The sequence below is a fragment of the Rhinoderma darwinii genome, chromosome 13 (genome assembly GCF_050947455.1).
Source record: "Rhinoderma darwinii isolate aRhiDar2 chromosome 13, aRhiDar2.hap1, whole genome shotgun sequence".
Classification (NCBI taxonomy): Eukaryota; Metazoa; Chordata; class Amphibia; order Anura; family Rhinodermatidae; genus Rhinoderma; species Rhinoderma darwinii.
Window position 1 is genome coordinate 6,525,372 of NC_134699.1, and position 12,977 is coordinate 6,538,348.

Below are 12,977 nucleotides of genomic sequence, written 5' to 3' on the forward strand. Positions count from 1 at the left end.
CTTGCGGCCATTGAGCGCCGCGGGCAAAAAGCGCTATGAAGAATGCGATCTCTGCCTCCCATTGATGTCAATGGGAGGTCAGAAACGGAAAAGAGTTTGTTTTTTTACAGCTCGCGGGAAGAACACACCTCCACCTGCGGGCATTTTTTGGAACGGTTTCCGCACTAAAATACTATGTGTGAACTGGCCCTAAGGGCTTCCTTGTTATGTCAGGTCATTTTACATATGTGGCAGGTCACAGCCGGCAGCCACGAGAGCTGCAATACCCCATACAACCAGTGGACGCGTGTGGCATTGTTTTTGAAAGAGAGCAGCCGTATCTTTCTAATCCTGTACAACCCTTTAAACACGAGTTTTAGGACACAGCGGAGAAGACTGCGGCTGAACAGTGACTTGGATCAGAGCAGAGAAACACAAAATGTAAGAAATTTCCTCAAGAATTGTTGCAAGATGCAATTTCCACCCCATAGACGGAGACTCGGTGTATGGCCCTCGTCGTCACACCAGGAGAGGGGTAAATACTACAGAATGTTTCCCTCCCCTGTGCTGGGATCCGTTCCCATTATTGGTAAACTGCATATGGCAGAATAGCCGCCCCCTCACCCCCGCCTGAACCCTACAGTATCCATAGCGGTCGCTGCCAGCCCCAGCCGTATACAGTCATCACCTATAGAATAACAGCCTTAAGCAGCGGGCAAATATTACAAACATTTCTTTATATATAACTGCAAGAATCACGGAGGGCACGTCCAGCGCCACATCCCAATCTGTGCTCATACGGGCAAACAAGTGAACGTACAAGATGGAAAACAAATCAAACCCGTGAAACATGACGGAAAATTCTACCCCCCCCTCCCCCAAAACCAAGAAATTGTCTTACACAGCGGACAGAATCTAACCTTGATAAATAAAACCATGTTTATTTACACCAAATAGTTCCAACATTAGATCTGTCACGTGAAGGAAAAAGCATTGTCTGTGTCACTGGGACATCTCCTGCTGGACACGGGGGACGGGTGCAAAGGAGGGGGAGGGGAAAACAAAAAAAAAGTCAGAAGACTTCGACTTGAGAAAAGAGGGTGTCCCGAGAGACAGGTCCCCAGATGAACGGTATGAGGTACGTTTTTAGGGGAGGGAGCGTCGCTCAATCTTCTGGAGGGCTAATAAGTGGCTGTCACCACGGTCCCTGCGAGGTCAAGCTCCTACTTTAGGGACTGCACCGTCCGCAGGACCGCTCCCCCTTCGGTGTTGAGGACACAGACATCCGGGGGCGATGGGAGAAATAATTTAATGGTGCCCGCAAATAACAGTGTCTCTCCAGGGAACATTCCCGTTTCTGCGGAACAGCTTTTTCTTTGGAAAGAACGCAGGACGAGACGTAAAACGGGGGTGGGGGGGCGGGGTCTCTCCTTTCCAAGCATGCACGGTACGAACCAATCAGATCAGAGTATAGGTTATTGTGTGCGTCACCCGATGGCTTTATAATCCACCTGAAACTGGCCCGTCGCCTGCCTCTAGTTTTTGCAGCTGTGTTTAGGAAAGGGAATGGTATCTGGAAAGACTCCGAGGTCAAAATTAGATTTACCCGTCTAACAGGGACAAAGCAACGTGGGATAAAGTAAGACTAGGAGTCGAGGCGTCGCTATTGCCATTAATATATATATATATATATTTTTTTAACAGAAGGACCATGCGGAGCCAGCGTGGTGGTCTCATTCACCCACCCATATAACTGGCATCTGTCATTAATGGAGCTGCACCACAGCAAAGCCCGGGGAGAGGATAGGTACAGATTCAAGGGGTCCCTCACCCCTCCCCCTCTGCAGGTTCGGGACACAGAAAGGGTCATGGTGAAGGGGGCTTGAACAAAATATATATATTTTAAAAAAAAACAAACAAAAAAAAAAAAAACTATCCAGGAAACAGCTGAGGAAATAACAGGGCGGGCCAAGTCCAGGAGCCACGTCCCAGAGACATGAGGGCGACCTGTGGACCAGGAGCCAGAACAAAAAAAGTAAAAAAAAAAAAATTATTCAGCCTATAATATTTTTTTTTTTTCATATATATAATGACGGAACTACTATAAATCCACAAGCAACTGCTCAGACACGGCGCGTCCGGGGGGCTCTCTCGCTCTTTTGGGCAGCCCCCACCCTCCACATTTGGTGGGTGTTGAAGTCAGGACAAGGGGCTGAGGATCAGGGTCTCTTTCCCAGATCTGCGGCCCTCTCCTGACCAGGCGCCAGGACAAGGATTCCCTACTGAGGGGCTCCGGCAGTGGCTGCTACGGGCGTCCCAAGGGTGTTGGTTGCAGAGATGACGGGTGATCCGGCTAGAGAACCCAAAGCTGAGGGAGTTGGCACCGTGGAAATCCCTAAAAGGAAAAGCACTGGATCAATAAAGACATAATGGATCGATAGTAATAGAAAAGCCCAAATTTACAAAACCCCAAGTCTAGTCAAGAATCATAAAATAGTTTCCCCTCTAATACATGGAGACCAGACACCACAACATCCAGACACAAAGCCCACCCTGACCCACATCCTTCTTACAGCTGAGGGTTTGTTACAATTGTATCCAAACTAGATCATCCACTGTGAGCTGAACACACCGGCAACACAAATCTTGGCTCTGATCAGGTTACATATTCCCTGCGCTGATACAATGTATCTGTCCGGAGCCCAGACTGTTCAGCTCACAGAGGATTGTCCAGACCAAATCCATTGCTATCCACCTCTCAGATGCTAGGAGTATGAGGTCCGCACTATAACTAGGGGGAATTTACTGAAGATTTTACAGATCATTGAATGGAGTCCACAGGGAGCTGTAGAAATCTGTATGCAGAGAGCTCCCCCTAGTGGTTGTTGCAGGAAGCCAGAAGCGTATCATTTAGCTGTATGACTGAGCGAAGGGGGGCCGGGTACATGGAGCACTAGTAAGAAAATAAAATGGAGCACTAAACTCTACGAAGATATATTTCCGACATCCATAAAGACTTCTGGACCTAAAAACTGTTTTAACTTTCTAAGTTGGAGGTGCGCGTCAAAATAAACAGACCAAATATTGCCACTTATGCCAGTTTATGGGTATTTGACCATGTAATTTTAAATTGTAGCGAATTTTAATTTGGCTAAAATAAAAAATGTGCCACATACAGCTAAAAAAAAGCCGGGCGCTGCACAGATATGAATCACTCACATATGTATCATTGAAACCTCTAAATCTCTCTATCTACGTGTGTCCAGTCACTATAAGGCCGGGTTCTCACGTAGCGTAAACACTGCGGAACTTTCGCAACGGAATTGTGTGCGGAAGTTCCGCAGCATTTACAGTAGAAGCAAAGGGATGAGATTGAGAAAACCTCATTCCCACGTTGCGGAAAAAAAACCGCAGTGTAACCGTTAATTGACCCGCAGTGCGGAATTTAATTCCACATCATGTCAATTTATGCTGCGTTTTTGTTGATTTTCCCCGTTGAATTTAATGGGGATACAAAATCTGCAACAGAAAGGCCAGTCTTGCGACTTTCGCGACGTATTGCGGTTCTCGGACGGAATGTACTGCGGGTTCCAGGTTGGATACACTGATTTTTACGAAGTATACGTCCCGTGGGAACCCGACCTAAGACACGCCTAAACACGGCAAAGTCCAGTTTGTGCATGTAATGTCAATGTTAGCCTGTCCGCTCAGATGGCCAGCAGCGCAGCAGTCTATATCTACTGGCGGGAGTCATAGTGGTCGAGTCGATCACTTATTCACGGTGGCATCCCGGAAGTCTCTATTGTAAAGCTAGTCATTGAAGATACCCCTTAAAGCGTCTCTGTCCCCACATTATAAGTGCCCTATCTTGTACATGATGTGATCGGCACTGTAATGTAGGTGACAGCAGTGTTTTTTTTATTTAGAAAAACAATCATTTTTGACGGAGTTATGACCTATTTTAGCTTTATGCTAATGAGTTTCTTAATGGACAACTGGGCGTGTTTTATTATATGACCAAGAAGGGCGTTGTACAGAGAAGTGTATGACGCTGACCAATCAGTGACCAATCAGCGTCATACACCTCTCTCCATTCATTTACACAGCAAATAGCGATATAGTTATATCACTATGTGCAGCCTCATACACACACTATAACGTTACTGCAGTGTCCTGACAGTGAATATACATTACATCCAGCCATGTGTATTCACAATCCTGACACTTCTCTGCGATTTACAGGATAGCAGGCGTAGTCTCGCGAGATTACGCTGTAAACTGTCATTCACAGCGAGATTGTATTAGCGAAGTGGTCAGGATTGTGAATACACATGACGTCCTGTCTGGAGGTGATGTATATTCACTGTCAGGACACTGCAGTAATGTTATAGTGTGTGTATGAGGCTGCACATAGTGATATAACTATATCGCTATCTGCAGTGTAAATGAATGGAGAGAAGTGTATGACGCTGATTGGTCACTGATTGGTCAGCGTCATACACTTCTCTGTACAACCCCCTTCTTGGTCATATAGTAACACGCGCCCAGTTGTCCATTGAGAAACTCATTAGCATAACGTTATATAGGTCATAATTCTGTCAAAAATGATCGTTTTTCTAAATATAAAACACTGCTGTAATCTACATTACAGCGCCGATCACATCATGTACAAGAGAGGCCACTTATAATGTGGGGACAGCCTCTTTAAGGATTTATGATCAGTTCATGGTATTAATGTTCACAAATACGAAGTCTGATCTTTTAAAAAGAATAAAAATAAAATATTAATTTTATATTGACATTCAATTATTGCAATAAGTGAATTAAAATAGAATGGAGGGTAAAAAGAAAATAGTGTGTACTTAAAAGACCAATTAATACTGGAAATAAAGGACCAAAAACCTTAAGACCTATTAGTAGTTTTTTCTTTATAGTAATATCCAGACATGGCAGGCTGCACGTTATTTACCTCTTGGGGTTAGGCCAGTTTAGACAGCCCCTTTTATATGGCAGTTCCCTGAGGGGTTCCCCTGCCATCTCATGGGAGCTGTAGTGTTAGGCCGTGTTCGGTCCTTGAGATATGGATCGTATGTCTGGCGTATTTTCCCCGACCAACAACAGTTCAGGGAGCTGAACACCTAGAATCATAGTCATGTAGGACGCTAGATGTCCCTGCCTCCCCGCAGAGATACTGTCCCGTATTGTAATCATTGTTTTAGAACGGGACCGTATTCCCGCGGAGAGGCAGCGACTCACAGAGTCATACATAACTATGATGGTAGAAGCCAGGCTCCCTGAACTATGGTCGGTCCAGGAAATATGGCCGACATATGGTCCAGATCTCATTAAACCAACGTGTGAAGCAGGCCTGAGGCCTATTTATATGGGCGAACAAGCGTTGGCAAAAAATACGCCTGAAAAAAGGTCTTCACACTCAGAAACACGCCTGAAAAAAACGGTGTGAGGAGATACCGTTATAGGCACGCATTTGCCTGTGTAAACCCAGCTTAAGGCTCCGTTCATACATCGGCTTCTTAACGGGCATTTAATATCGAGATTAGAGGATGACCCTCAGATTTCTGCTGCAGATGTGCAGCAACTTTGCACGAGAATCAAAAGTTGCCCCCCCCCCCCCTCAACATAACATGTTTCAATTAGGGTATTCGGGGAAAAAAAAGGAATGTGTAAATAGGACAGGCCTTTTTAATATAGCCTGTTGATACACAAAACTGCTGTGGACCCCATTAGGATTTTATGAAGAAACTCGTCTTGTAGGTTTGTGGCCATTTAAAACCAGTATACAACGCACCATGGATGGGAGTGTGGCATTTGATTTACGTCAGATACACCCAGGAAATAAATCATGATTTGGTACTGCAGTTTAGATTTAACACATGCCTGAACAAAACGCCACCACCAGAGGGAGTCCTAGAGCATTTTTCAATGACTGACCTGACTTATCACGGTTACTGGACTTGGGCTGGGACTGACCTGACATCATACTGGCGCTACTGACTGGGGTGCTGCCGCTGGGCATGTTTGAGGTGCCCATCCGAGACTGGTCCTTCACAATAGGGTCTGCAGAACAAAAGACGCATGAGAAGACGGACGAGAAAGAGAGGAGACGCAGAAAGTGAGAGGACATTTGAGCACTCACAGAAGTAAGGATGGTCCATGGCTTCACGAGCGGTCAGTCGTGTCTGGTGGTCATATCGCAGCAGCTTGTCCAGGAAATCCAAAGCCTCAGGACTGACTAAGTGCTGATTCTCACTGTGCACAAAGCGCTCCCATCGCTTGCGGGAATGTCTGGTTTAGCACACAAGAGATACGAAGTATAAAGGAGGCCGTACAGATAGTAAATCTTTATAACACTAGTGATATCATAATAAGGAGTAGCGGGAGCATTCATCGTGATCGGGTCTAGCACAAAGATTACTCACCTGCCCAGGATATCATTGAAGCGTGGATCCAGTTCAATATTGTATTTGTCAATGTAGTCGTACAGATCTTCTGTTCCCAGTACTTTGGCTATCCTCACCAACTGAGGGGGGAAAAGACATTTTACACATCACGCTCAAGAAACCTCGCAGCACCACCTGAAAATTACTGCAATGCAGCAAGGTTGGGACCCCTTAAAGGGAAGGCGTCATGAATCCTTTTTTTTTAGCATATTGCTTTTAATATATTAACATAAATTTTATTTGTGTTCTCATGTTCTACTTTTTACTGTGTTCTTACTTTTACTTCTCTATGGGGGCTGCCATTTTTTTTTCATCTCGGTGTGTGTCGATTAACGACACATACAGAGATGGAATACGGCACATACAACCCCATAGAGAATGCGAACAGGAGCCGTTCCATTCACTGCAACGTACACAGTCTGTGTGGGAAATCCAGCGCCATTTTCATGTGGACCGGAAGCCACTTCGGGCCATATGTTCCAGGGAGCGGAGGCAGGAGAAGGTGTATTCGGTTCGTGTGTATTCGGTTCGTGTTAGATTGTCTGCTGAGCCCTGTATCTAATCCTCCTACACTGTGCAGTCGCTCAGAAAATGGCAGCACACGGTGTAGGAGATTTGAAGATTCAACCCCCTCCTTCTCCTGGCACTAACCAGAATAAGGGAGGGGGGGGGGGGATTGTTTGAGGACACTAAAGAGAGTGTGTCCACCCCAAATTTTCAACATAAATCAATGAGGTTGCTTTACCACAGTGACCATGCTGCAATTTTGGGAACTGCTCCCTCTAGTGGCCAGCACATGGAAATGCTATAAAGTATAATCTAATTTATATTTCTGACTTGTGAAAAAATTAAAACAACGTGTAATCACTTAAATAATAATTGTTTAACTAAAAAAAATAATAATAATTCTAGCGACACATTCCCTTTAAAGGCTTTGTTCACCATTGAAAAATGTATCAGTATGTTTGGTGCAACTTTAATTATTATTTTATTTTTTTTTAAACTCGTTTTATTGAAGAATTGTAGTACAAATGCAATCGTGACATGTACATAATACATAGGATAAAACAGATTGTGTGAGACATAACATACAAATATTTCAAACAAAAATACATACATGTATTCAGACATAGCATAGATTCGGCAGTAACAAATACTATATTATGAAACAATTAGAATCTCGTCCCATCAGCGTCAATCAACTTTACTTATTAAAACGTATTTTCACTTTGAGATACAGCTGCTTTGTATCCCGTATAGAGAGCAGCTGCATCTAGCACTGTGACCTGAATCTATTAGATCGAGCTCTTACCGATCCCATCAAAGCTCATAACTTAGATCTGATCGATAAAAGGTGGATCCTGCATGTCAGACACTCAGGACCCGCTGTCACTGAACCCGTCCGAGATGGCACATCGGAGGGGGCAGCCCCCTATTTCTAACACTTTAGAGGCTGCAGCATCTAAGGGGTTAAGCCGGCAAAATCAAAGATCTTTGATTTTGTCCGTTGCAGGGAGGGGTCGGCTGTATTACACAGCCGTCACCCGTCACCCGCTAAGTATGGAGTGATCTCAGTCCGTTCCATTCTTCCCCTTAACAGCTGCAATGTACATGTAAGTGGCATGTCGTTAACTCCTTAACGCCGAAGGACGGATATATCCGTCCTCAGCAGCTGCTAGTTCGCGCAGGAGGACGGATATATCCGTCCTGTGATGGCGCGGGTACTGCCAGTGTACCCACGCGATCAGCGGCAGGAGCACGGCTGTTATACACAGCATGGCTCCTGCTGCAACTGCCGGAATCGAAGCGCGCTCCGATTCCGGCAGTTTAACCCATTAAATGCCGCTGTCAATAGTGACAGCGGCATCTAATGTGTTTGACAGAGGGAGGGAGCTCCCTCTGTCACCCGATCGGCGCCCCCGCAAACAAATCGCAGGTCGCCGTCGGGTTTCCATGGCAGCGGGGGTCTAACAAAGACCCCCAGGTCTGTTTTCAGCAACTGCCGGTTAGGCGATGCCGGAGGCATGACCTATTAGATTGCCTGTCAGTTTTACACTGACAGTATACCAAAGCATTATTGCCTAAGTATACCAAAGCATTATATATGCGATCGGCACATCGCATAGTGAAGTCCCCTGGTGGGACTTAAAAAAAAAAATGTCAATCAGTTAAATAAAGTTTGTGGAAAAAAAAAAAAAATTAGTCAAAATCAAATAAAACTTTTTTTGCCCAAAAAGTGGTTTTATTCAGTAAAAGTGTCAAAACAAATCACACATACACATATATGGTATCCCCGCGATCGTAACAACTTGACCAATAAAATGAACACATTAATTAAACCACCGGATGAACGGCGTCCAAAAAAAACGCAAAAAACGCAAAAATTCTCTCTTTTCTCCCATTCCCCCCATAAAAAATAAAGTAAAAATTAATCTATAAGTCCTATGTACCCCAAAATAGTACTAATGAAAACTACACATTGGCCCGCAAAAATCAAGCCCACGTACGGCCACATCGACGGAAAAATAAAAAAATGACGGCTCTTGGAACGCGGCGATGCAAAAACAAGTAATTTTTTTCTAAAAGGCTTTTTATTGTGCAAACGTAGAAAAAAAACATAAAACCTTTACATATTTGGTATCCCTGTAATCGTGCCGACCCATAGAATAAACTAAACATGTTATTTACGCTGCATAGTAAACGGCGTAAATTTATAACGTGAAAATTAATGCTGGAATAGCTGCTTATTTTCAATTCTCTCCTAAAATAAAGTTAATAAAAGTTAATCGATATATTATAAGCATCTAAAAATGGTACGATTACAAAATACAACTCGTCCCGCAAAAAACAAGCCCTTATACGGCGATGTCGATGGAATAAAAAAAAAGTTACGACTCTTGGAATGCGACCGTGAAAAAACTAAAAATAATCCTTGGCCATTAACGCGCAAAATGGCCCGGACATTAAGGGGTTAAAGAGCAATATTTTGCCTGTATACAAAACACTTCTTTGTACCAAAAATCATCTACTTTTCACGACAGGAGATACTGGTCTTCCAACATACCTGGAGTTTCCTATAGTTGGAACCCAGCAGTATTTTACTCACATATGGAACTCCAACTCTAAAGACAAGACTTGCTGCGGTATCTCACCTGATCATAGTTATCATGGCCGTGGAAAAAGGGCTCCTTCCTGAAGATCATGCTGGCTAGCATACAGCCCAAGCTCCACATGTCTAGACTGTAGTCATACATCTGCAAAACACAATGGCAAGAAGGGATTGAATTTGCTGATCGGACTGCTGCCGTTCTATCTTTAAGGCAACACAAAGCCCTCAGTGTTCCTTTATTTGGTTGCTTGTGTCAGTTCTTTGCTTTTCCTTGTTGCAAAAAAAAGAAACAAAAAAAAACGCAAACGTGGAAGAAAACCCAAATCGGACAATCGCTCAATTTTTTTTTTCCAGTTATACCTGATAATCAACAAGCAGCTCAGGCCCCTTGAAGTATCTGGAGGCGACTCTCACATTGTATTCCTGCCCCGGATGATAGAATTCTGCAAGGCCCCAATCTATTAGTCGGAGCTGGGAAGAAAAAAAAAGAAATCAAATTATGCTGCTAAAAACAAAAGCGGACGCAAGGTCAGATGGATGTCAATGCAGCGCTCTCCACATTTACCTTTCTGTGCTCATGGTCAATCATAACATTATGCGGCTTGACGTCTCTGTGCATTATACCCATACTGTGGCAATAGTCCAGGGCCTGCAGGGAGAATAAGGCATCTATGAACCAGGTTTGGACTAAGCGCACGCACCCAACACTAATATACGGGAGCAACGACAGGAAGGGGAGAAAGTGAGAACGAGTCACACCGTACCTTTAATATTTCATACATGTAGAACCTAATGTCATAATCTGTTAAAGTCTGATATAACTGCTGTGGAGAGACAGAAAAATAGAAAATGATTAGTAAATGAGGAAAAACAAAAAAGGCATTGCTGGCAGCAAAAAAAAAAACATTTCTTGATTCTCACCTTAAAATCTGTATTATTGACATGTTCAAATACCAGTGCCGGCGTCCTGGACTGTAAGAGGTCAAATAAAAATAAAATATGAGATTATAGATTAACAGGCCCAGCATGAAATAATAACTTATTTAATATTGCATTGAATTCCTGCGCTGCGGGGGAGGGGACGGCGGCTCACCACAGGATCTTTCACGATGTCAGCCAGGGTGATGATGTTGGGTCCGCCTCGCAAGTTCTCCAGAATCTTGATTTCACGCTTAATTTTCTTCTTCTTCACAGGCTGGAAATAAAAAGGGTGAAGAGAGGAGGATGTGAGGAGAAAAACAACAAACTCTTCATTACTAGAACAGTTATGGCTCAGTGTAAACAAGCAGCTCGGCATATGTCCAAGTTCATAGCCCGGGGAAGGAAAGCATTTCCTTATCCCCAAAAACCATGCATCACACAAGTAGTTCCCCAACCCGTGACTCTCCAGCGGTTTCAAAACTACAACCCCAAAAATGTACTGAGCTTGTCGGGTATGCTGGGAGGCGTAGTTTTGATTTAGCAGGAGAGAAAGAGATCGGGGACCACTTTGGTAATGCATATTTTCTGACGATGTCCCCGATAGATGTCCATTGAAAGAGGGATCGGGCATGTTGGATTTTAAAGGGGTTGTCCACTACCGGACAGCTGATGAGCAGGTCAGTCATCAGCGTATGATCGGCGCGTGTCCTACACCCGGATCCCACACCAGATAGCTAATGAGCAGGTTAGTCATCAGCGTATGATCGGCGCGTGTCCTACACCCGGATCCCACACCAGATAGCTAATGAGCAGGTCAGTCATCAGCGTATGATCGGCGCGTGTCCTACACCCGGATCCCACACCAGATAGCTAATGAGCAGGTCAGTCATCAGCGTATGATCGGTAGGACCCCCACAGAACACACACTAATGACCTATCCGGTGGATAGGTCAACAGTTGTCCAGTAGTGGAAAGCCCCTTTAACATGGCCGCTGCTACTGCTAGAATGGCGGTGTAAATTCCTGACATGGCAAAATCTTAATGTGAGGGAATGGCAGGGAAGCTCCTGTAATTCTGGGCAATTTCCTTATACCCGTTGTCGGTCAACATGCCTGCAAACAGGACCAACCCACCTTCAGAATTTTCACCACGACTTTTTCATTATTGGTGATGTTAATGGCTTCAAAGACTTCACTGTACTTGCCCCGACCAAGTTTCCTCACTAGCTGGTAGTCATCCTGATTCCTGCAGCAGGTAAAAGATTTCACGTAAATCGTCATTAGAAACTTGCAGACATAAATCACGCATATATTACAGATTCAGACCGGGGCGTCATCCAGGCAGATTAATGTTTTGCCTGCATTTACTCGGGAGGGTCACCGCGTTATCAGACGCAGGACTCTGAACTCTGCTCAATATCAGGAAAGATTTTGCCATCTGTGCTTATAAATGAAATCCAAGACAATATCGCGAGCGCAGAAAATAAAAAAATCCAGTCAGGGGAATACTCCGGTGAAGCACCTTACATGTGAAGTCGATGGATTTAGGACGACATATCTGTAAAGCAAAAAGGTACAAGCGCCCCCCCCCCCCCCTGTAGAAAGAAGAGCATCTCCCGGGACAACCTACTGCGTTACCCATAGAATAAATATTATAAAGTACTTTTAACCATCAGTCATTATTTCCTGCGTTATATCTGGATTGTTGATAATTCAGCATCTGCCGCTTCTCACGGATACGGAATTAAAGGACTGAACCATAGTTTGAAATGTAACCAGTAAATTACCGTAGGGTGTCGTCGTCTCCCCCCCCCCCCCATTGTAATCGAGCCCATTTTGGCGGAATGTTTTCGTTCTTGCACTCAGACATAGCGGTATGAGGCTTGTATTTTGCATGATGTGTTACATAGAACTTATGGCTAAACTTTTTAAAGGGTGGAAAAAAAAAACAAAACGCAATTCTGCCGTTTTCTTTGAGTTTCACATTGACACCTTTTACTGTGCAGCATAAACTTGTTGCCTGTATTCTAAGAGTCGGTAGTCACAGCGGTATCAAATATGTCGTTTTTGGGGGGTTTTTTTACATTCTGAAATTTTGCACAATAGCAAATTTAAGGAAAAAAATTTAAGTTCCTAGCCAAACGGGTTTGTTTTTCGCAGGAGTTTTTTCTTTAACAAAACCATTTTCATCTACATATAAATTGATTAATTTGGTTATTTCAGTGTTTGTTTGTTTCATCACTTACAGTGCAGTTTAAATAACGTGTAACTTTATTATATGGGTCGTTACAATTATTTTTTTTGTTTACATTTATAGAAAATAAATAAATTATATATATATATAAAAACCGACAAGTAATCTACCGTGCAGTGTCCTTTTTAGAGGTCGACCCCCCTCCATCTAACCACCTAGATGATGCGGCCGCTATTGACTGCGGCATCTAGAGGGTTTAACAAAGAAGCAGTACGCTACGCGATGGTCTTCCCTGTGACCGTTGCTTTATATTA

At 43.9% G+C, this 12,977-nt stretch overlaps 1 protein-coding gene across 5 annotated transcripts in view; it reads right to left on the reverse strand.

Moving 5' to 3' along the window:
- Positions 1 to 895: 895 nt before the first annotated feature.
- CSNK2A1 (casein kinase 2 alpha 1) overlaps positions 896 to 12,977 on the reverse strand; it is a 53,368-nt gene continuing 41,286 nt past the window's right edge. For 3 of the 5 annotated variants that reach the window (XM_075845981.1, XM_075845982.1, XM_075845980.1), the window contains exons 3-13: positions 11,604 to 11,715; positions 10,643 to 10,744; positions 10,471 to 10,521; positions 10,314 to 10,373; positions 10,115 to 10,198; positions 9,910 to 10,020; positions 9,593 to 9,694; positions 6,420 to 6,520; positions 6,137 to 6,285; positions 5,932 to 6,057; positions 896 to 2,374 (exon numbers count right to left, since the gene is read on the reverse strand). In XM_075845981.1, coding sequence (XP_075702096.1) covers positions 2,259 to 2,374; positions 5,932 to 6,057; positions 6,137 to 6,285; positions 6,420 to 6,520; positions 9,593 to 9,694; positions 9,910 to 10,020; positions 10,115 to 10,198; positions 10,314 to 10,373; positions 10,471 to 10,521; positions 10,643 to 10,744; positions 11,604 to 11,715 — 1,114 coding nt within the window. In that variant the 3' untranslated portion in view covers positions 896 to 2,258. The remainder of the gene's footprint in view (positions 2,375 to 5,931; positions 6,058 to 6,136; positions 6,286 to 6,419; positions 6,521 to 9,592; positions 9,695 to 9,909; positions 10,021 to 10,114; positions 10,199 to 10,313; positions 10,374 to 10,470; positions 10,522 to 10,642; positions 10,745 to 11,603; positions 11,716 to 12,977) is intronic. The other 2 variants (XM_075845983.1, XM_075845984.1) reach the window with 2 other exon arrangements.